At 39.8% G+C, this 22,933-nt stretch overlaps 4 protein-coding genes across 6 annotated transcripts; 2 read left to right on the plus strand and 2 right to left on the minus strand.

The window, feature by feature from the left end:
* Positions 1–55: 55 nt before the first annotated feature.
* LOC306980156 (uncharacterized protein) lies at positions 56–9,051 on the minus strand. 3 transcript variants are annotated; one of them, XM_079579414.1, is made up of 9 exons: positions 8,912–9,051; positions 2,392–2,489; positions 2,182–2,221; positions 1,848–1,919; positions 1,708–1,776; positions 1,579–1,629; positions 1,440–1,502; positions 1,280–1,355; positions 56–117 (listed from the first exon to the last, which is right to left on the minus strand). In XM_079579414.1, the coding sequence occupies exons 2-9, from the start codon at positions 2,392–2,394 to the stop codon at positions 84–86; spliced, it is 408 nt and encodes a 135-aa protein (XP_079435540.1). In that variant the 5' UTR covers positions 2,395–2,489; positions 8,912–9,051; the 3' UTR covers positions 56–83. The 3 variants fall into 3 exon arrangements, with proteins under 3 accessions (XP_079435540.1, XP_079435539.1, XP_079435541.1); XM_079579413.1 differs by having other exon boundaries at positions 8,860–9,000; XM_079579415.1 differs by lacking the exon at positions 8,912–9,051 and adding an exon at positions 5,637–5,774.
* bicd2 (bicaudal D homolog 2) lies at positions 5,756–13,221 on the plus strand. The gene is made up of 8 exons (XM_079579401.1): positions 5,756–6,280; positions 8,885–9,097; positions 9,799–9,951; positions 10,026–10,460; positions 10,542–11,489; positions 11,603–11,754; positions 12,052–12,268; positions 12,341–13,221. Exons 1-8 carry the CDS (start codon positions 6,041–6,043, stop codon positions 12,341–12,343), a joined length of 2,361 nt encoding a protein of 786 aa, XP_079435527.1. The 5' UTR covers positions 5,756–6,040; the 3' UTR covers positions 12,344–13,221.
* Positions 13,222–13,678: 457 nt separating this feature from the next.
* card19 (caspase recruitment domain family, member 19) lies at positions 13,679–15,540 on the plus strand. Its single transcript, XM_079579418.1, is given in 7 exon segments — positions 13,679–13,746; positions 14,537–14,676; positions 14,812–14,976; positions 14,980–14,986; positions 15,061–15,123; positions 15,207–15,272; positions 15,338–15,540. Coding segments are annotated over 7 exon segments (558 nt in total). The 5' UTR covers positions 13,679–13,739; the 3' UTR covers positions 15,448–15,540.
* A 4,354-nt stretch (positions 15,541–19,894) lies between these two features.
* LOC306980158 (ninjurin-1-like) lies at positions 19,895–21,230 on the minus strand. Its single transcript, XM_079579417.1, has 2 exons — positions 21,015–21,230; positions 19,895–20,196 (listed from the first exon to the last, which is right to left on the minus strand). Exons 1-2 carry the CDS (start codon positions 21,205–21,207, stop codon positions 20,054–20,056), a joined length of 336 nt encoding a protein of 111 aa, XP_079435543.1. The 5' UTR covers positions 21,208–21,230; the 3' UTR covers positions 19,895–20,053.
* Positions 21,231–22,933: the final 1,703 nt, after the last annotated feature.

The following is a 22,933-nucleotide window of genomic DNA, read 5'->3' on the forward strand; positions in this document are numbered from 1 at the left end:
AATCAGTATGTCATCTACACCTCATTGGACTTTGAAATAGATTAAATGAATAAGTGAAACAAACAAGAAAATGAAGTTGTCTTCTACCACCAGTTCTGTCGTCTCTCCCTGAGCTCCCTGTGAGGAGAGACAGTAATAGTTACTCAAACCAACTTCTTGAGGAAATGTCATTGTTTTTTATTTGTGCTGACAGCGAAAATGCTGAACTTTGTAGCTGTTTTGGTTAATACTGGTAGGCCCACTACATGAACCAGGTCAGACCATCTGCAACTGGTCATAAAAACGTGACAATAATGTGATGAAAAAGCAACAAAAAACGCAAAACAAGCGACAAACGTAACAAAAAAGTGACAAAAGCGTAGAAAAAACAACAAAAAGCATCAAAATAAGACAAAAAAAAGACAAACGAAACAAAAAAAGCATAAAAAAACAATCTTTGATCACTTTTGTAGGTCTTAGCGTTCAAATGAGGCGCTACACTGGCCTGTAAGAGGCTGTAAAAGTTGAGAGGCTTTTATATTTGGGTAAAGCCGACAGGGCCGTGGGAAGATATCTTAGTTAGGGGGTGCTGAGGGACAAAATTTACCCCCAAAATACTTTTCTGTGCATAAATCCTATTTATTTCTCCAGTTCAGCTTTACCCAAATCCTATAGGCCAGGATTTGGCCTCATTTGAAAGACCTACAAAACTAAATGGATCTTTTTCCTCACATCAGATTTTTTTTCATCACTTTTTTTGTTGGGCAGTCATCTCATTTTTGTCAAATTTTCGTGACTTTTTTGTCACTTTCTCGTCAAATTATTCGCATTTTTTAATGTCAAATTCTTATCATTTTTTTGTCCATTTTTTCGCAATTTTTCGTCAAATTTTTCTCACTTTTTTGTCAAATTTTAGTCAATTTTTGTCATTTTTGTAAATTTTTTGTCACTTTATCGCCAATGTTTTCGTCTCAGTTTTGTGGCTATTTTCACACCTTTTTTCCAGAAGCTTTTGGACTGGGGTAAAGCTGGAAAAAATGTGCTCGGTTCAGGTGGGAGTTAAGGGGTTAATATTGCCTGCAGTTCACAAGCTATCCACCAGGGGCTGCTGCAGCGCCCTCAGCACCCTGGGTTCCCACGGCCTTGAAAGCCGAACTGGGAAATAATGGTTAAGGCGGTGGTTAAGAGGTTAACTCAACATTGACACTCATTTGGCTTCTGTTACCATACTGTGACATAATGTGCATACCCTTTGGAATCAAATAACTTTTTTGAGCACTGAATTGATCAAATCTCTCACCATAAAGAGCTGTATTTCCGTTTGGCCCCTCGCAGTGCAAACACCATCATTCCACATCCATACGATAGTGTATAGGCTAAAATTAGAAAGAAATAAAAAATTCAGTACGGCAGCATTCAGCTAATATATATCGCTATATGAAACAATGACGAATGTTTACCATGGTACACATTAGAATTTAGAAGGGCTACCAAAAGTGCAAATGTAAATCCCCAGTAAATATCTGTAGAGAAACAAACTGCAGGAATAAATATGATTTCTCACATTCTCAACATTGTTTTTGGTGTTGTGAAGGATACCTCTTTTATCATATGGAGGACCTTTACATTTTGCAGTGTGAGCTGGCAAACCTTAAAATAAAAGAGAATAGTATATGTGTGAAAACAATTCAATGTATTTTATTTTTTTCTCAATTATTTATTCCTTACCAAAGCTCAGGCCCACAAATTCAAAGACTATGGTGAAAATTACTGCAAGGACTGCTGGGACCACGAGCGCTAAACACACATAAAAAAGTAAAATAGCTTCCGACCTATGGGTGTGTGACCAAATAAACCTGTATACTCACAACGATACGGTCTATAAAGCGCCATTCCACACCCAACGCCAAACGTGATGGCAAAGAAATGATAATATTTGTCTAAGGAATGAAAGGATAGATTTTAGTGTGCATTTTGCAGTTCACAGAATAAACCTTTCATAACTATTTGTTGGGGGTCTTTGAAAAACATTGGGAACCATCAAAACCATAATGGCCAACTGCAATCTTCTTTTTAGATATATTACAGTAACAAATTGAATCCAATATTAAATGGGTCTTTTCCCTTTGATACTGAAACTGAAACTGCATAGTGTTTGTATTGAACACATATTAAAGACCATATTAAAGGTAGGCTACATACAATGTTGGTAAATGTTGAAAGCAGCGTCCTTTCCATTTTCCTGCAAAAGAAATATTATCAATAAACAAAGGTAAAACCCCCAGATGCTATGCTTGTTTACATGCCACTTGACAAAGCGTGGTTTATGATAACAGAGAGACACACTTTAGGCAAAACTGATATGCTGAACACAAGAACACACAACCTTAAAGTCACAGTGGCTGTACTGACCATTTATCAGGGCTCAGCTGCTTCCCTGTGTCCCGGGCCAGGTGCTCCGTTTGAGACTCATTCATCACGGGACGACTTCCTCAACCCGTCCAACCACTCTGTTAAGTCACACAGGCACAAGGAAAGTCCCACAACTGTTTTGCTTTCACATTCATCCACTTTGCATAACCTATGGACAATTGTTCTAGCTGTGTGAACTGTGTTTTATGATTATTCCCTTTGACCAGTTTGGTTCTCAACATGATAACACCACTGGTGATACAGGTAGACTCTGATTCTGGTCAGCTCAGTATGCTATCAGATTTGTATACATTTGATTTCACATTTATTGTCTTGTTTGGGTTAGACCATTTTAGGCATTTTTTAAATCCTGGTATAGCCCTAGTTTAGGCCTGGTATAGACCAACTATAGCTCTTGATAGAACTGGTTTAGATCTGATGGTACTTGGAAAGTCTTCAGTGGCACTTTTGAGTTTTTTGGAGTTTATGATGAATCATTTAAGCCCTTGCACATGTAGGGGGCAGTGTAGCATACGCAGATGTAAAACCGCTTTTACACAATCAAAAAAAAAAGCAATAAAGGGATGGAAGCTCACAACGGACCTGAGAAGTCAAACAGGCCATTTTCAGTTCACAGTAGAACTTAAAGGAATAGTTCACTGTTTTGCCATACTGAGATAAGTTCTTACCTAAGCTTAGACAAGTTGATGGGAAAACTGTCTGGCCTTTGTGCCCGTGGCAGACCGTGGTGGCATCCAACTTCACCCCGTTTGGAGCTAGAGGAATACATTGGGAGAGGCCAAATGCGTGACTGAGCGCACACACAATGACCAGACAGGTACGCATCAACTCGTCTAAGATCAGGCAAGAACATATCTGAGTATGGAAAAACGTGGCTTTGGGGCACTCAAAGCTGTTCAAGCTGAGGTGGACACTATGTCTGAACCAATGACATTTAAAATGTATGACTAAATTTGCGTTTAGTGGTTATGAATGAATGTGACGCTGTAAATGAGAGGTGTGGCTGTATTATACAGGTGTGATGTGTATATGTTTGCGTGAGGGTCAGTGTCATTTGTTTTTGTTTTTACCTGTACTTTGAGTACGTGTTACTGTGTATTATTTATGTAACCAGGGACTGCAGATGGAAACTAGCTATTTAGCTTTAAGCTGGTGCAGAACATATCTGTCTTTGAGCTTAATGTCTCTCTGCTGTTTATCCGTGCGTGTACTAGGATGCGCGCGTCATGCACGCGCTTAACACAGAGACTGCAGTTACGCATTACACCTGAGGTGGCAGTAGCGAGTATAAAACTGAGAACTTCCATACAGCCCCTTTAATCTGTGTTGAAGGGACAGTGAAACAGCAGCATTTGCATCCCGTTTTGCACAGATTTGCAGACATGACTTCCACTGAGGTAAGAAAGCGTTATTTGTGCGTTTTGTCAACGTAGACAAAAATCTAAGATGTATGTCACATTGCCAAATTCCCATCACCGTTGTTAATTTTGAGCATAATGTAGCCAGTTGATAAATCACCAGGCCACAATACACTACATGCTAAGCAAAAGAAACAATGCAGACCCACATAGCTACTATACATTTCTCTAATAATTAGAGCCAACAAACTAGCATAACAATGACTCAACAGAACGAAAATTCACTGAAGTTGCAAAAAACTTGCTTTGAAAACGTCCTACTGGCTGATAGCTTGTACATTTATTAGCATAAGATATTAGTTTTCACGTAAACCTGTAATTGTGTCTTATCGAGTAAAAAGAAAGCTAAGGGTGAGTCGTTTCTCATACCGAGAGCATCTCTTAGCGCTCGCCATCGCTGAAAAGCTGCTGCATTGACTCTGGTCTTTGACCTGCGTCAGTCTGACTCCAGTTTACTTCGCTTAATTGCGCTCGAAAGTTGTTGCTTCACTTTCTTGTGTTTTCTTGGGGTCTGTGATGGAGTTTCAGCTGGGCTCGAGGCCGGTCTCTTCTTGCTTTCCGCAGACTCCATCCTCACTGTTCAAAAGTTGCCTCCTTAGAGCAGAGAAATGGAAACCTGCCGCAGCTGCTCGGGCACGCGCATGACGTCACGCGCTCTGCAGCTTTGGCCCCAAGTACACTTTTCTACTACTACTGCCTGTCACGCCTAAAGATTATGCTGTGGTGTTTGATGCCATCCCGCAAGGTGCTCTACTGCTTCTCAAAGACTGCTCCAAAGACACTACTTGTAATACCAACATAGGACAATGGAGAGATGGTATTTTTCTGGGAGATATAGACATTCTCAACAAAAGATGCAGCAACAAGGACATACGGAATATTATTGTTGGAAACACTACTCCTCCATCTCAACATGTCTGGGTGTCTCTATATGGCAGTGTCAATTGGAAGAAAGCATGGAATGTCACAAATACGTACTGCCTAACCAACAAGATAAAGGAAGTGTCTTTCAAGATTCTTCACAGAATATACCCTGCAAAACATGTTCTGGAACGGTTTAAACTGAATATTGACTTTTCATGCGTTTTCTGTGGTTTACACAAGGAGACAATTATTCACTTGTTTTTTGAATGCATGTACTGTAAAATATTTTGGATCGATGTTCAAAACTACCTCTCCCGTAAAATTGGACAATTAATTATTTTAAATGCCAAAGATGTATGTATCTACTTTGATCAAAAACTGGATAAAGATGTGAAATTTGTTATTCAACTTTATATTTTAATTGGAAAGTATCACCTGCATAAAATGAAATGGGCTGACAAAAAACCAAATTTTTATGCTTTCCTTGCAGACTTGAACCTATATATTTCTACTATTAATTCAATACAAAATAAAAAAGCAGGTAAAACAATGTATATCCTAGAAAAGTACAATATTTCTCCTGGCTCCTCTTAATCTTTTTGTTATGAGCGTTGTTGTTTTTTATTTTAATGACAGATCTTCCTCTGGTAAAATGTAATATATCCCTGGCACTACTTCCTCTTTGTTGTTTACAATTGTAAATAAAAATAAATAAAAAAAAGTACACTTTTCTTATTGACAGTGCAGGCTTTTAGAGACAGTTGCGGTAAACAGGGCTGGGCTCATCCTACACATTAGGACATGGCCGGAACATGTAGGGTAATGAAAATACTTAATTTTAACATATTTAAACTCCGTATAGTCCCTTTAAACTAAACTAATTATGAGGTTTTCCAATGATCAAAAACTCGCCAGTAGATGTCAGTGTAGTGCCATGCTCACCAGACCATGAAAGTGACCGCATTGCATTGTGGGACTTGAAGTCCTAGGAGATCTGCATTCGATGTCCAGCTATGGTCCCGCCCGCATTGTCGTCTCATTAGAAACTACAATTCCCTTTCCAGCACATTTGAATGTCTTGTAGGGACAGCTTTTTCCTCTCGATGATCTCAACAGAAGTTTTACCAGCCACACGACAAGGGCAGAGGAAAAGTCTGCAGAAATGATGAGGTTATTGACTTTGTCGTTGAGAATAGTCCGAGACTAAGGCAGAATCGCGGATGAAAACTAAACTCCAAACAATCACGACAATGCGCCTAAAGAGGGTGAGAAATCTGTGATTTCTGAACCGCTCTTGCTCGTCTGGGCTGGTTCCCGTTATAGCGGCGAGTCGGCATCTTGGCAAGATGTCAATGGAGGATCAGGAGTACCCTGAAGCCGAGCTGGTGACCGAGGCCGGCCCGCAGTGGCTTCGCGTCGAGGTCGAGCGCCTTTCCCGGGAGCTCCGCGAAACCACCCACGAAAAGATCCAGGCTGCGGAGTACGGGCTGGCGGTGCTCGAGGAGAAACAGCTGCTCCAGCAGCGATTTGACGAGCAGGAGACCGAGTACGAGGCTGTCCGACAGGAACTAGCCCAGCTCAAGGAGGTAACTCAAAATAAGGCTAATTATGCTAAGTAAAACCAAACAAAAATAGACCCCATCAACACGCGCGTGCAGTGCCATCAATAGATACGGGCATCTAATGGTTCCTCTAAATGACAATGGCGTTTCAAAGTTCTGTTCAGGGCTGTTATTTCTCTTTTTTTGTTATTGCTGAATTAATTAGGTTATACTGACGGAAACTTGGGTCACAGTAAGTGATGTCTTATTACAGCACTGCACTGTTTAAACCACTAACATCTCAAAATAAATGTTTAAAGTTTGTGTTAATCAGTCGAACTTCTCGAAGGCAGATTCTCAGTAGATTCTCAGTAGATTCTCAGTAGTTAAAGGATTCATCAGCCTGTCTCTTTGGTGTCTCGTGCCTGTACTTGCTCTTGGTATGTACTACAGAGGCCTGAAGTCGCGGGATTTTTCTCTGGTCGCGAAATACCATGTTTTTTCCCACGTGTTTACCATCCAGGCTATAAAACAACAATGTTATCAATAAGAAACACGGCTGCTGCGGAACTGAACAAAGTTTGAACACAGCGCAGTAACAGCTCCCTGTGGTATTTTCACAGCGCTCGTCATTTTTCCAAATGATTTCCAAACCGGTTATTTGGGGGCGCTTTTATCCCTCTGTCCACTCGAGAGAACCCAGGAATACCCAAATTACAAGAGAAACTGGCCCAAAATAGCCCCCTGCTAAACATACAGGATTCTTGTGCCTTTATTATTCACAGTTATTCTTTAGTCAATGTTTTTGGGTTAATTGAGCATTAAATTGTTAACTGCAAAGCAATGAAAGCACCTACAGTCAATGCCATCGTTTTTAACTAATGTGCAATACATTCACATATCGTGTGGTCATCTTCACAAATCAGTTCACAAATGACTCATTGTGCAGGTCATTGTGTGAGTAAGTCATGTTCAAGACCATTGCTTCCCATTTTATTCCTGTGATATTGAGTGACTGTGATCCATGGGGTCATGCTATGCTACATGATCAAATTGAAGGAAATTGTGTCTAAATAAATCTATTATTCCTATGCGTGCTTGCAACGCCTGACTGAATAACTTAATAAAATGATGGTTGGCACACCGTTTCATGGGAAATGCGCAGCTGTGGTCCACATGTTTCCATGGTGGATCGTTTGATTCAGTAAAGCACAAAACCAGAGGTCACTCTAATTTAGACAAAAATAGTTCAAAGGTTTTCACTTCAGTGACTTCTAACAGCACTGAACCCACTTTCATTCTGTCATAACTGAAACAAGAGTAATGTAGGGGAGACTGGGTATGGTTGTAACATGGGGAGAGTTGTAACACCACCAATTCCACCACTAAGACAGGAATCAAATGAACATATGAGCGTTTACCCACTTCCTCCCTGATCCCACATGGTGGTTGTCAAGGTTGTAAATTGTTGCAGATTCTATAGAGAAAAAAATGATTTTGAGGTAAGAAAGTAAATTTTTTGACTAAGACTATATTTTATTTAGTGCTTATACTATTGCACATAAAACCACGTGACTTAGATTAGATTAAATTGCAGTTTCTCTGGCAAAATGTGATGCACATTTCCCCTGATAATTTCAAACCCTTATGCTAGAGAAACAATGGCTGACAGGGGTGGGGATCGTTGTAACACAATTATCCCCTATACACAGTTATTAACACTTACTTGATTTTAATACTTTTACTGAAAGCCTAGAGTGGAAAAGAAAGACTGACAGATTTGTGCCAGCTCATGTTTAAAAAAAAAAGCATGTGATGTGGTCAGAAAGAAGGGCAAGTCAGATCAGTTGCAAAGGCTCATGGGATCTGTCATGTAAAACTGAGCAGACTCAACCTACCCTGGTAGTGGGGTAGGTTGTAACAAAGGACCACCATGTATTTGACATCAATTCACAAGGTCTGTGGTATTCTTGCGGATTTGAATTGGTGCCATTTGTAGTTAACAAATGTGGGTATTTTTATATAAAAGTTTGAGAACTCTAGCTCAAAAACTCAGTGAGTTACAGGTGCTGAAGCAAAAAGTGTTACAACCATACCCGGTCTCCCACATCTCATCTAAACGAATATTATTGTCTTTATTTCATCTGGCAAAGCTTTAAGACAAAAAATCTTATGTTCAACGTTGGCCTGAAAGTGCCTAACTTGAATATAATCTTAAATATATGCTCAGTTGTGTGCATTAACAGTTATTAAGATAAGATAAGATGGTACTTTATTGATCTCACAGATGGAGAAATTGCATAAATGTATTATTTATTATGACATTGGCGACACAATAAAATATGATTGAAGAGTATTGACATCACTTTAACTTCATCTGCCTCTTGTTTGAAGTCTGTTTTAGCCACAGAGCATTTCTTCTGCCACTGTTACAACTTTACATAATGCATGTAGTCTGAAAGGCTGCAAGACTGGGAGATGAGTAAGGAAACTGCATTAGCGTTTTTAAAGTACTCCTCAATATGGCCTCCTCGAGCCACTAAAACATACAGAGACAACCCCAGAAAGCCATTATCGAAGTTTCTGTAGCGTTAGAGCTCATGTGTTATGTGTTTGTTTCTTACTTTTCTCATCTTTATGGTTTGTTAGGCTTTTGGACAGGCTCACTCGACTCACAGGAAGGTGGCGGCGGATGGAGAGAGCAGAGAGGAATCTCTTATCCTGGAGTCAGCCAGTAAAGAGGCTCTGTACCAGCAGAAAGTCCTGGAGCTGCAGAATGACCTCCGGCAGACGAAATCCTCGCTCACCAATGTGCTGGCTGAAAACGACCGCCTCTCATCGATTGCCCTGGAGATGAGAGAGGTAGAAAATGTTTCATGTTTCAGTTGTTGGCGGTAATCATACGCATGCTTATTATAGACTGTTTGGGTTCATCCTAAAAAAGGACAAAGGACCACAGTAAATGACATTTCTTACAGTTTTATTATTACTTATTGCTACAGGTATGTGCTAAAGATTACTATGTGATAAAGCTGTGACAACATTAAGGAAGATTAGAAGGGGAAATTAAAAAGTGTGTTTGGAAGAAGATTTTTGTGTGGAGTGAATCAAGAACAAATCCTACACTGTGGAGCGCTCTGGGTTACTTGTGTCATGTGAAAAGCACTATCCAAATAAGCTTCCATTCCATTGCATTTGGAGAAAAGGGAAAAAAATCGTATCTGTACTTGTTACAAAAAAGTAAAAGATTTGTTGCTCTTGTTACAAGGGTTGTTGAAATATGAGATTGATTGACAAAACTGTAAGATGGGGGCGCCAGTCAGAGGAAGAGGATGTGCTGCAGAAACCTTAGAAGCCAAAAGCCAAAGGAGAATTTCAACTTGAAAAAACTATAGTCCTCCAGACTATAGTTGGTTGAAGCATCTTGGATGTGTGGCAAAACGTCTTCAATTAGAAACAACCAAGACCAGATTACTTTTTTGAAAACGTTCAATGGAAAACTCCTGGATGACTGAGAGTTTACACTTTATTAAATATTAACTTCTATTCTTTTGCCATTGCAGAATTCAGAGCTTGCGGACCTGCAGCGTAGTCAAATGCGAGATGATATTAGAGAGTACAAGGTGCGCGAGGCTCGACTGTTACAGGATAACAGTGAGTTGGAAGAGGAAAACATTTCTCTTCAGAAGCAAGTCTCTGTCCTGAAACAAAACCAGGTAAGACTATTCTCAATTGCATGTTTTATACATCAGTCTCAGACCAAAAGGCTAATATTGTGACATGTGCTCAGGTGGAGTTTGAAGGCCTAAAGCATGAGATCCGGAGACTGGAGGAAGACGCCCAGTGCCAGCACAGTCAGACCGAGGAGGCCATGCGTCTGAGAGAGATTTCAGAGCGGCAACTGGCTGAAGCCTTAGAGACCATCAAGACTGAACGGGAGCAGAAGGCCAGTCTGAGAAAGGAGCTCTCCCACTACATGACCATCGGGGGCTCTGTGTACAGCAGCTCATTTAATATATCTATAGACAACCTGAAGCTCCATGATGACCCTTCAGCCACAGAGCCGGATAATGATGATCTTGTTCGAGGGTTTGAAAATGGATTGGTTAAGGATGATGACAACAAATTAGGAGATGGGTTTAAGCCTGCCCCGAGTCTGGTGGATGACTTACTGAGTGAACTCAACATATCTGAGATTCAAAAGCTCAAACAGCAGCTTGTCCAGGTAATAATCTTGTTAAGAAGTTGCCTTTGTTGTCATTTTATGAGAAAAATGCTGACTCCTTACTGAATTGTTTTGTTTTAGATGGAAAGAGAGAAGGTAGTTTTGATCAGTTCTCTTCAGGAGAGCCAGAAACAGCTGGAGCAGGCATATGGCACTGTGTCAGAGCAAAAGGAAACCGTCAACAGGCTGACGGAGAATTTAAGCGCAATGAGGAAATTGCGAGCCAGTAAAGAGCGGCAGTCTGCTCTGGACACCGAGAAGGACCGGGACAGTCATGACGATGGAGAGTACTACGAGCTGGACATCAATGGGCCTGAGATCCTCAAGTGTAAATATACAGTGGCCATGTCGGAGGCTGGAGAACTGAGGCAGGAGCTGAAGACGGTAAAGGCAGAATATGAGCAATGTCGCACCCAATACGAGGAGGAGCGCACACGGCTAGAAGGAACCGTCCAGGAGCTGAGGGCAGGTTTGTCCTCTCTGGAAAAGATCAGCCAGGCTGATAAAGCCCTGATCGCTCGTCTGGAGAAGGAGCTGCGTCTGACCTCTGAGGCTGCAGGAGAGTCTCATGCAAGCCTCAATATCGCCCAGGATGAGCTCATAGCATTTAGCGAAGAGCTCGCAAACCTCTACAACCATGTTTGCATGTGCAACAATGAAACTCCCAATCGTGTCATGCTTGACTATTACAAGGAGGGCAGGGCCTTGGTCAGAAGAGGTCAAGAAGGAAAGGAACTCTCTAATGGTCTAAATGAGTCTGACTCCAGCACATCTGCAGAACAGCGAACGGAGTCCATGAACATTTATAACCTTGTCGCAATCATTCGAGACCAGATACGCCACCTTCAACAAGCAGTGGACCGCACCACAGAGCTGTCCCACCAGAGACTGGCCAACCTGGAGCTTAGCTCAGTGGCAGACAAGGACAAAGAAGCTTGCATGGAAGAAATCCTCAAACTCAAGTCTCTGCTAAGCACAAAAAGAGAGCAGATAGCCACTCTTAGAGCTGTCCTCAAGGCTAACAAACAGGTTTGTATTACTTACCACTTCTTTTTCTAAAATACAATACAATTAAGAGCCACTGAGTGAGACACACATCAACATTAATTCAGAAATATTAATCAACAGTTTCTTTGTTTTAGACGGCTGAGGGTGCTTTGGCAAACCTGAAGAGTAAGTATAACAGTGAGAAGGCGATGGTGACTGAAACCATGATGAAACTTCGCAATGAACTGAAGGCTCTGAAAGAAGATGCTGCGACATTCTCGTCTCTGCGAGCCATGTTCGCTACAAGGTACATGAACATCTTCTTTCCTTTAGAACTCAAATATGTGTGCCATGTAGCAAAATAATTAAATCGATAATAGCACAAGTGTAATATATCAAAAATTAAAATAACAATATACATTGAAGACTCTAAAACTACGTTAAGGCTGGCTAATGTTACTGTTGGTAAGTCATCTACCAGAGATCCTATTCTCCTCCTTTCTGGAAATTACTGGTCTGGGAATACAAAATAACTACAGAAATAATTGTGGACAATTGCTCCACCTGCTGGTTATTATATACATCTTGTTCTATGTGCCTCCAGGTGTGATGAGTATGTTACACAGCTGGATGACATGCAGAGGCAACTTGCTGCTGCGGAAGATGAGAAGAAGACCCTAAATTCCCTGTTACGTATGGCCATCCAGCAGAAACTGGCCTTAACGCAACGATTAGAAGATTTAGAGTTTGACCACGAACAGGCACGACGCAACACTGCCACCGCCGCAGCAGGCAAGGGCAAAAAGGGAAAACACACTAAAGTAAGTAAATATGAGACAGATTTGTTTCTCCATGGCGTGTAAAATTCTGAACTTTTAATTTGTAATTTACAGTAAGTCTTCCAACACAACGTTCTGGTGGAGAGAGAGCCGCGTGGCCAGTTTCCTCTGCACCTGGTCCTTTGTTTTCTGACAGTATTCGTCCAATCACTTTCGAGAGTGCCAAATTGGTCTTTCAGTCTGTCCACACTCTTCACAGGACAGAACATGAGAGGCTAGTTACTGCTTACTGCCTGAGATAAACTGAGCACTTTTCTTTAAACATTTCTTAGAAACTAATATTGCCAATTATGAGTATTACATTATGTTTTGTTTGTTTTGTGCCAGATATATCATGACATTTGAGTGTATAACATTTATTTATTTTATTTTGGTTTCCTAATTTGGATTTTCTGTGGATTAAGACCAGACATTTCAGAATATTCTGAAACACAAAATATGTGTAAAGCTCTTCTGCCTTAACTCTTTTCCTTAAAGCCTTCTCGTGACGGGGTCCTTATCACTGCCTATACAGATTTCTATGAAGCAATTGTGAAAAAGGAAAAAAAAAGAAAGCAACGGTATTTATAACTTTTAGTTTTTACACATTAAGGTTCACATTTGTTTTGTATATTTTATGGAGATGGCAGAGCTGTTACATATCAATTTAAGATTATGGAAAGTATTATTTAAATAATTTTATGTTTCAAGTGTCAACAGTACTTCTTATTGATCTTGAAGGAGAGATCTTTTATTACTTTTATAATTTTCTAACATTTTGCCAATACTCCCATAGTTCCCAGTTTGTTTAAAATATGCAAAATGACAAGTAATTATGCGATGCTACAGATACAAAACAAATGTCTCTTAACATTTCAGGTCCTTGAAATTTGTACATGTTTGACTACAACTGTAGCTGTATTTATTGTCCCATTATAGGACAAAAATAAAACACGTCGGCTTCCGCAATGGCGACGTGCTTTCTTTTTGACCGATTCACAAAATGGTTTTGAGCTGATGTGACCCTTTGGAGAACAACCACTTGCAAGATTCTTGTCTGTATGTGACATACTGTGGTAATACTGTCTTGTGGATTAAATCTAATTTACATCATTTTTTCTGGTCATCCATATATTATGAACAGTCCATATTCGTTTAGACCATTTGCAGATTCTACAAGCAGATAATCTGTGGATCGCTTCCTACACCAATTTTCATGTGACTATGCATTTGACAAATCCAGAAGATATTGTCAGCTGTACAATATATATATAAATAAATAAATAAAAGCTAAATATATCACAGGGTTGTCAACAAAATCACCAATAGTTAACAGATCTGAGTGATTACGACGTGAAGTTGTTTGCTACTCACTTTGTTTCCGGAAAAAGTAACGTTGACGCAGCGCTGTCACCCTGCGCGATGACGTAAGAGGGCGTGTCCAACACAAAGGACAGAAAGAGGGGACTCCACAATGGGAGGTTCGTGTCTTTCAGTAAAAGTCGAGTTTTCACTGGTTTTAACGCTGTGTTTGGTGTTAAATTTGCTCCTAAACCGCCTGTATTTCTCCAGTTTAACGAACGCCATTACAATGTTGGAAGTGTTTTGTCCCGCTTTGCCATGGCGCGTGGGTTGCAAAAGTTTGGGCAGGATTCACAGAAGATCGTCGCTACTTTTGAAATAAACTGATACAAGCCTTATGCGCTACTGTTGAATGCTCTATGACGTTGTTACGCGCTTGAAAATGTATCTCTTACTAGCAGTAGTCATATAATGTAAATCCTGGTGTCAGTTTAGCCTATATGTTTGACTTCAACCTCTTAGCCCCCGCCGTAACCGAAAATATTTTCTCCAGGCATTAAAAAAAATGCCTTGACTGGAGCTTACATCCTATACTGTAGGCCAGTGTATTGTCTCATTTGAAAGCTAAGATTTTTCCATGCGTTTTCAATTTTTTGTTGTGTTTTTGTCATCACTTTTTCATCTTTTTTGTCGCTTTTTCATCACCTTTTTTGTCGCCATTTTGTAACTTTTTTGTCGCGTTTTCATCTTTGTTTACGTCTCATTTCATCACTTTTTGATTTGGGTAAAGCCGGACTGGAGAAAATGTGCTCGGTTCAGGCGGGGGTTAAGACGTTAATGGGAGAAAAGGGAATAAAACGACAGAATTTTGTTTTGTTGTTTTATTTTAATTTTAATTTTAATCACAAGCCCATATGTTTGTGGCCTATATCAAATGACCTGACTGGCTTTTTCTCTTCAACCCAACAGACAGTTTTCATGACCAGCTTGCAGAGGACAGCCCTTTCCTCAAAGCTGACCACAGACTGGACACTGAGCTGGTGGACAAACTCATCTTGCAACTGAACCGAATCTACCCCCAAATACTGTCGGACAAGGAAGCCTCCAGAGTAATTTACATGATACTTGGCTACTGTCTTCTGTATATCTAAAAGACTTTCTTCTCACCTATTAGATCTATGAAGAAATTGTACATGCTGTTTAGTTGGACGTATTACTAAAAAAAACTCCTCTTGTGTCCATAGTTCCGGAAATTGGATCTGCCCACCAGTGTGCGGCTCGGCGAGCTCTTGACATATTTGCAAGGAAAAGGAGAGGAGGCTTGTCGAGAGTTTTATAGAGCTCTACACTTGCACGTAGAAGAAGTGTACTACAGTCTGCCAACCCGACTTCGCCTCAGGGGCAAGTCTTAGAGCCAATGTTGACGTACCTTAAAAGTTAAGAGTTCTCGTGCACTGTCGTGTGTCTAAAATAATACATTTCCTTTGCCACAGATTCTCTTGATCCATTGAGATACCCACAAAACTACCAACAGAAGCATGTTCTGAATGACCAAGGTAAGACTCTTAAAAAAAAGAAGAAGCATAAATGAAAAAAACAACATAATGCTGTATTGTAACGGTGTTTATATTGGTTCCAGGGCCTTACTTCTTTGTTGGCTGTTTCAGTATTGCATTGGGTTTGGCTTTACTGTATTATTATGGAGGTAAGAGTCATTTATACTTTCATACGTTATTGTTTCCTATACTCATGAATGTTCTTTTCTTGTAGAAGCTAAGCTGACAGGAGGCAGCCGGGCTCTCGGAATGGCAGCTCTAGGTTTGAAGAAAAAAGCTCATGAAGTTCTCATATGGTACACGGAAGAAACACTGAAGAAATAATCATGGTGCTTTACACATGTTTCTATGTTTCTAAACCACAATTTGCACATCACTGTTTGTATTCAATTTGCCAAAACGCACATTTTTAAGCCTTAAGTTGGAACATTTTGTAATGCGATCACTAGGTGGTGGTAGTGAGTTTATGACTAAATTATAAGCAACATTTGTCACTTTATGTACAATTTAAGACCCTCATTTTTTTTTTAAAAGATATTAAAGAGTCGTCAAATGCTATGAGCATATTAATCTTTGGATCCTCATCTTTTATAATTTTCTCTTGATGAAAAACCCTATGGTGAAAAAACATAATCGCCCTCTTGTAGAGTGACTCATTACAACAAGTTGGGACAAACAATTCTGTCAGAAATACACCTCCTGGAACAGATGAAACGATTAGACTCATGAGCTGAGCGAACGGACAAGTCGCATATAAATATAATAGTAGTTTTAGAAGAGGCATTTGGCTCGTGTTTGTCATTGTTTTGAAAGCTAGTTTGTGGTTTGCATGGTTTGCGTTTTGCATGCAGGTAGTCTCGCATTGCATTATGGGTTTCAGGCATAGTATCTTATATTTACATCAATGCATAGGTCTACGTGTTGCATTCAAATACCACTTATGATTCATGGTTTATGCTGGTTGCTGCCCAGGAATCGTGAGTCAGGTGTACCTGTCCAACTCAGCTGAATAAGTTGAAAGAAAAAAACAAACATTAGCCCTTATTTCGAGAATTGAAATGGCCCTGAAAACAAATGGAATAAAACATAGATGTGTATTTATTTTTGTTTAAATGCCTTAAGTTGAGGTGTACATCATGTTATTATGTCATTCCCTCATTAAAAACATGACTGAAGTGTTGCCTTGGCACATTCACATATTTTTGAGTAATCTGTAAAAACTCTGATGGCAGCCATTTTAGGGATAGGTTTGCCTGAGTCCTCCTAGGAACGCCCCCACCTCCTGGAGACGCCTCCGAGCTTTCGTCACCAGCTGAGTAACCAACCACTGCTCCTCAGCAGAACCCCCTCCCCACTGATGCCACAGACAGCGTGTGGAGGGGGCGTGTCGGAAAGGCTCAGAGGCTCTTAAAGAGACAGAGGCCTATTTCAAGACATTCACTACAGCCATTTTGAGAGAGCAATTTTATACAAGGCAGTTATTTAAATTTACTCCGTTTACAAACTATGTGATTGAAAAAAACATAATACCCCCTCTTTAATGCATAATAATGACATACCCATGCTTTTTTGTCTTTTAATCCCCCCCACACACAGTACACACAGTATTTATTCAATGCCACATAATATTTTATTTCTTATTTCTTATTTATTTATTTGGATTAGGACAGTGCACATTAATCAACATGTCAGCAGAAAGGTTAAATATAAATGTACCAGAATTAAGTTGGCTTAAGTACACTTGACTGTATTTAGTTTTACGTCGTTGCACATTACAGTCTTCTATGGTCAGAGCTCTAGTATTTACTTAAGTGTTGCTTCTTTTTTTGAATTTTAAATTTTAATATAAAATCCATTAATGGTGGAGGGGCAAGACCGTTTAAAACTCAAAAAATTATGCAGGCATCCAAAAACGTCTGATAACTGTAACGGTAATGATAATGTAAAGGCTTTCTATCCAGAGTTTTTAATGTTTTCTCTGTCATCAGAGAAGGTCTTATATGCTTAAAGTTTGACAAATTGAATTTAACTATACACTTTTCTTAATATGATGAGTCTAGATTTGAATCAAAGCACTCCTATATGCTTAAATAGTGTAACTACATCTACATTTCTCGTAGATGTTAACTATCACAGATGGTTGTTCATCCCCTGGATGACGAGAATAAAACATGCAGACGATTTTTTTTTAAGTTCAGATGAAGGCATGAGTTTTGAAGCCCATGGGAACATACACATGGTCACATTTATATAGCACCTTTCTACCTGCTTTAGGCAATCGAAGCAATTTACATTAAGGAACCATTCACACTCTCATTCATACACCAGTGTATGCAGACACTGGAGGCAAGGTGGGTGAAGTGTCTTGCCCAAGGACACAACAACAGTGTGCACCTGCGGGATTCAAACCGCCGACCCTCCTGTCACAAGACAGCCCACTCTACTCTGCGCCACCGTCGCCCCTGATGATAATACAGTATCATCAGCATATAACTGCATTTTAACACTCTTACAAACATTGGGTAGATTATTGATGTACAAGCTTAACAGGATTGGTCTGCACTGTTTTCTGTCAGCTAAATATGATTTCATCGAGCGGAGGGCGCTTTCAGAGACATTACAACTGCATAATTTGGCAATTAGAACATTATGATTTAAGGCACTGTTGCCTGTTTAATGGATACATTTATCAAAAGTGCAATTTGACTTGCAAGTGCCTCGTTGTGAAGCTTAATGAAATTACTGAAGAGACCCAAAATATCTCTGGCTTTTGAGTTCTTTGGAGAAGAGATTATTTTTATATCACCAGGGATTGATATTTCTTGTACACTAAATATTGTTTTGCTGGAATCGAGCATTTTACATAAACTGTCTGGGTTTTTTAAATGCTATGTCATTTCTTCAATTGAGCCTATGAAAAAAATTCTTAAAGCAATTACAATTGACTTTGTATTGACAATTAATGTATCACTTACCTGAAGATGTAAGTTTTTAGGGTGATCCTCTTCGTTTTGTCCCAAAGGTTTAGTTACATTTTTCCAAATCACTTTTCCATTTCCATTTCCATTTGCACCTTGTAACTCTAAAAAGCACCTGTGAAGATCTGGCAATCAGTTGCATTTCCTGTTTTTAGAGATTATCTTAGAGTGCTGTCTCTCTGTTTCATTACCTCTTTAATGTCAGTAGAAAACCCAGGAAAGTTCCCCTTATGTTGTTTGAATTGGCCCTTTTTGGTAAAACCAGCTCTCAAGGACTCTCTTTAAAAAAAATATCAGTGCTTTTCTCAGCTCAGACCAATTTAGTTGCTCATGTTTATTATTCAAATAATGTTGTGCCTCCTTTGGTATAAAATGATGAACCCTCTCTTAGTTGGATGTGGACGGAGGATGTTTCTTAATTTTTCTTCAACATAGAATAAAATTGTGATCAGGGAGACCAAGCAAGAAATTAAAAGTCTATCGGATTTATTGGTAAAAATGAGGTCAGTTGTTGTTTGTTGTTTGACACATTTGTAATTCTTTTTGGTTCTCTTATAACAAGTCAAATTGTGCTCCTCAGCTAATGGCTTCAGTTCTTTTCTGTCTGCTTATAGGTTGTGTTTACGTTATAGAATTGAATTTCAGTTGGAGGGCAGGTGCCAATACAACTCTATGGGAGAGAAACAGTTTTTGAAGGAAATTTCTAAAAAGAAAATGTCCAAATTTCTGTTTCTCGGATCATCATTTGACAATGATTGGATTCACAAACCTGACATATGAATTTTATGGATGAAAGTCATTCTACTGACCAATATCAAGCACATGTTTTTGAATATTGTCTTTACTTTTGGACACCTTTGTGAGGAAACAATTAGACATATGTCCACATGTGCTGGTAGAGATGACTTTGAACTTTGTGACAGTTTTTGTTTCATGTGAATTGGCCCAGGAATGACAGAGAAATTAGAAATTTACAATGTTGTGATATCATGTGAACACAGCCTATGTCCCCAATTGATATTAAGGTCACCAACAAGAATTATTTCTCTGTTCGAATTACAATGATTTAAAATAATCTCAAGCTTATCATAAAATACTTCCTTAGCTGAGGGTGTTTGATATAGGAAGATCAGGGGGAAAGACATGGCAGAGGACAATTCTATATTCCCCTGCATTAGAATTCTGATTTACTGACGAGTCATTTATTATTGACTCTTGTTGTTAACTTACAGCTGGTGACAGAGGCCTTGGCAGCTGTGGTGGTATCCCGGTTAGCTGTGGTGGTATCCAGGTTAGCTGTGGTGGTATCCAGGTTAGCTGTGGCGATATCTAGGTTAGCTGTGACGATATCTAGGTTAGCTGTGACCCACCCTGGTCATCAGTGTTTAGAAAAGCCCCAGGATTTGCGTCAATCACAAGATTGACAACTCTTTATTATAGTCTGTTTAATTTTTATTTTATTACTGTTTGTACTTTATGCCCCCTTAAAGTTTGTGGTAGTTATTGTCCATAATATACCTCTATTTACAATTAATTGTTTACACATTTCCTGTCTATTCTGCACACCCTGAGTGTTTTTGAGCGCTAAATGTAACAAGTGCATTTCTCCATTGTGATCAATTAGGGCTATCTTATCTTACTTTGTTCATATTACTAATTTTATTGTTGACCACCATGATACAACAAGTCAGTGTCTTTGAAATATAAAGAAGGCATTAAGTTTCAGTAACTTGAGGTTTAAAAATAAATGCAGGAATGTACTGACATATAAATATTTTTAACTCAAAAGAATATAAAAACACTACATCTTTTTGTTTTTTTCACTAGTGGAGTTGTTATTGAAAGCAGCAGCATGCTTTCACATGCTTAGGAAGGCTGTTGTTATGGACAAGACTGTTGTCCGTAGCACAATTGGTCCAAAGTCCAGCAGGCAAATGATGAATAAAATAATGTTATCCACTTTTTGGTGGCTGCTGCACACCAAATGTGGTGATAAACACATTGACGACAACTACAATAAAAACCAGGGCAGTAGTCACATTTTCCAAGATGTTCAGTCTATAGTGCATGTTTGCATCGTTGAGGTTCCACTTCACTGAAAGCACAAGAATAAAGCACAGCATTACATTCAAATGATTAGTTCATGATACCTTTCTTCAACCTCACAAGTGTCACATTTTGCAAAATAAAGGCATGAAGTGGAAAAAAATATGTGATTACAAAGAAGAGAAAAGCTCAACTACTAGGAGCAAAAAGTTAAGCCTTGTATAGATAAAGCTGAAGCTGTACTGTAGCTGGATACAGGTTATTTTAGAGGCAAATGACAGAGATGGTGAAGTGTTTTGGTAAGAGGAAGTTCATACAGACTTCCTCATAACTTCCTCGTATTTTCTTAATAACCCCAAGGTTTCCAGCAACAGTTTAAAAAAAGAAAATCTGACTTGTTGATTAAAAAAAAAGTAATAGACGTCTATATTGTACACTCCCTTATAGGAAGTATTTAAATTGGAACCAGCTGAGATCTGAGCCAACTGGCAAGTGTTTCTTCCTGTTAAAGTTTTCTGAATGCCTCCGTTGATCACAGCAGTGTTCTCTGTTCACAAAAGATAGCAGAAGATAACGGTGTGAGTGTGGCAGCAGGGGAGGAAACTAAAACGATCTTCTGATCTGCAACTAAAAATGAAACCCCACGTCACTCTTGTCAAATCCAAATTTAGTCAATCCGACAGTGATCATTGACCTTTCGTTTTTGTCATTTTTTCAAGAAAACGTACCACATTACTACATTCAAAAAGTGCAATTTTGTTAAGTCACTGATCACTAGCTGGCTAGTTGCAGTAACATACAGGGCACAGTGAGCAAAAATACTTAACACCAAGGCCTGCGCCCAAACCATGAGGTACTAGTACTCACCTATGAAGATGAGCAGTATGCCCACCAGTATCTGCAGTATGAGGGAGATGCTGATGAGGACTATAAGAATTGCGTAGAAGGAGATTTCCGGCCCTTGCTCCAGAACGGCTTTGAGTTGTGAAGCGTTGGCCATTAGCAGAGCCACGTCCAGCATGCTCGCCGCTGCACTCTTCTTATTGGCGTAGTGGTTCATGTTGAGAAGGCTCTGTAGCTTCCTTTCAGGGCCCCGCAGAGGCACCTGTGCAACAAATAACACTTGAAAGTTGTGTAAACAGTTCACAACTTTACATGTCATACAGTACAGTATAAGAGATTCGTTTTCTGACTTATTTCTAAACCAAGATTCAGTTCACACAGTGCACGTTTTGAAGACTAATATGATAGAATGAACAGGTTTGTGGAGCACTATAAGATGTGACTGTGGAAGAGCTACGCTCTTGTTAGGAAACAACAGATTGGGAGGCGTTAAAGGCTACGGACACTGTGACCTCATACTGTATATCCACTTCAATGAGGAGTGCACCAACGCCACCAGTTATAACACCTCCCGAGGTGGTGGAGAATGACCGAGCCAAGGACTTCCAGATACAGACGGACAGAATGGTAATGATGAACCAACCAGACATTATGGTGGTGGACAAAGAGCAGTGGGAAGCTGTTGTGGTTGACATAGCATTACCAAGCGATTTCAACATCAGGAAAAAGGAACACGAGACACTGGAGAAATACCAGGGGCTCAGAGAAGAGCTGGAGAAGGCCTGGAGGGTAAAGGCATCAGTTCTGCCCGTGGTTGTTGGGGCACTCAGGACAGTGACCCCACAAACTGGAGGAGTGGCTACAGCAGATCCCAGGAAATACATCAGACATCCCAGTCCAAAAAAGTGTTGCAGACACTGCACAGAACCCTCAAGCTCCCAGACCTCTGGTAGAGGACCCGAGCTTGGAGGGAAAAAAGAGACCGACATTAATCATCCAATTCTTTTCTATTACCTCTTAACTCCCACCTGAACCGAGCACATTCTCTCCAGTTTGGCTTTACCCAAATCTAAAAACCTCTTGAACAACGCGTCAAAATAGGGACAAACACGAAGATGAAAATACAACAAAAAATTGACCAAGAAAGTAACTAAAACAACAAAAACACGATTAGAAAGTGAATAAAAGGCAAAAAGGGCCACAAAAACCTGACTAAAAAGCAGCAATAAAAAAACGTCAAAAAGAAAGTACTGTAAGAACAATACGAACAATATTGAAAAGGAGACGAAACACACACACAAAAGACCCGCTTTAATAGATATATGAGATTAGCTTCTTCTTGGCTTAAATGTTCATGGTAAAGAATTATGGTTCCTCTGAGAAGAACTGGGAGAGTAATCCAATATTTTCAGCAACAGCTGAAGACATGTCAAGACTTTGCAGTCACAGCCCTTGTCCCTATAGTCGTCATCAGTTGGTTCTTAGGCTTAACAATGAAGTTCCCTACCTCAGGGTCGCGGGTCGGATCAGCATCACTCACTTCCATACGCTCAGTGGCCATCTCGGTTCGCTAAAGAATGGTTTATACGAGGGTAATAGTCCAAACATGTAGTCCTCAAAACCTGGCAGCCTTCAGTGGTCTGGGGTTTTATGACCTGATTTGTGTGAAGCACTGCATGCACATGCTGCATCTGTGTTCTGTGGCATGATGATTAGATTTAGTTAAAAGGTGCTATGTTTGTCATTTGTCTGTCCAATCAGAGAACATCGTTGTGTGACTTTTAGTCTCTCTATCAAGCAGACTAAAAGTCACACAATGCCGTTCTCTAGTCTCTCTCTATATAGCCTATTGCTATATAGCCTATTGCTATATAGGCTATAATAACTCTAACTGTCTCTCTCTCTCGCTATAATAACTAACTCTCTCTCTCTCTCTCTCTCTC

The sequence above is a fragment of the Gobius niger genome (genome assembly GCF_951799975.1).
Source record: "Gobius niger genome assembly, chromosome: 20".
NCBI classification, from domain to species: Eukaryota; Metazoa; Chordata; class Actinopteri; order Gobiiformes; family Gobiidae; genus Gobius; species Gobius niger.

What these genes read in the sequence shown, in the direction of transcription:
- LOC306980156 (XM_079579414.1), bottom strand. An exon ending in GCTTTATAGACCGTATCGTT is followed by an intron (nt 1,777 to 1,847) that starts GTGAGTATACAG and finishes ATGTGTGTTTAG; the next exon opens with CGCTCGTGGTCCCAGCAGTC. An exon ending in AAATTCTAATGTGTACCATG is followed by an intron (nt 1,356 to 1,439) that starts GTAAACATTCGT and finishes TTCTAATTTTAG; the next exon opens with CCTATACACTATCGTATGGA.
- bicd2 (XM_079579401.1), top strand. Translation starts at nt 6,041, where the DNA reads ATGTCAATGGAGGATCAGGAGTACCCTGAAGCCGAGCTGGTGACCGAG. An exon ending in AACTAGCCCAGCTCAAGGAG is followed by an intron (nt 6,281 to 8,884) that starts GTAACTCAAAAT and finishes ATGGTTTGTTAG; the next exon opens with GCTTTTGGACAGGCTCACTC. An exon ending in CTGTCCTGAAACAAAACCAG is followed by an intron (nt 9,952 to 10,025) that starts GTAAGACTATTC and finishes ACATGTGCTCAG; the next exon opens with GTGGAGTTTGAAGGCCTAAA.
- LOC306980158 (XM_079579417.1), bottom strand. Translation starts at nt 21,207, where the DNA reads ATGAACCACTACGCCAATAAGAAGAGTGCAGCGGCGAGCATGCTGGAC. An exon ending in CATACTGCTCATCTTCATAG is followed by an intron (nt 20,197 to 21,014) that starts GTGAGTACTAGT and finishes TTGTGCTTTCAG; the next exon opens with TGAAGTGGAACCTCAACGAT.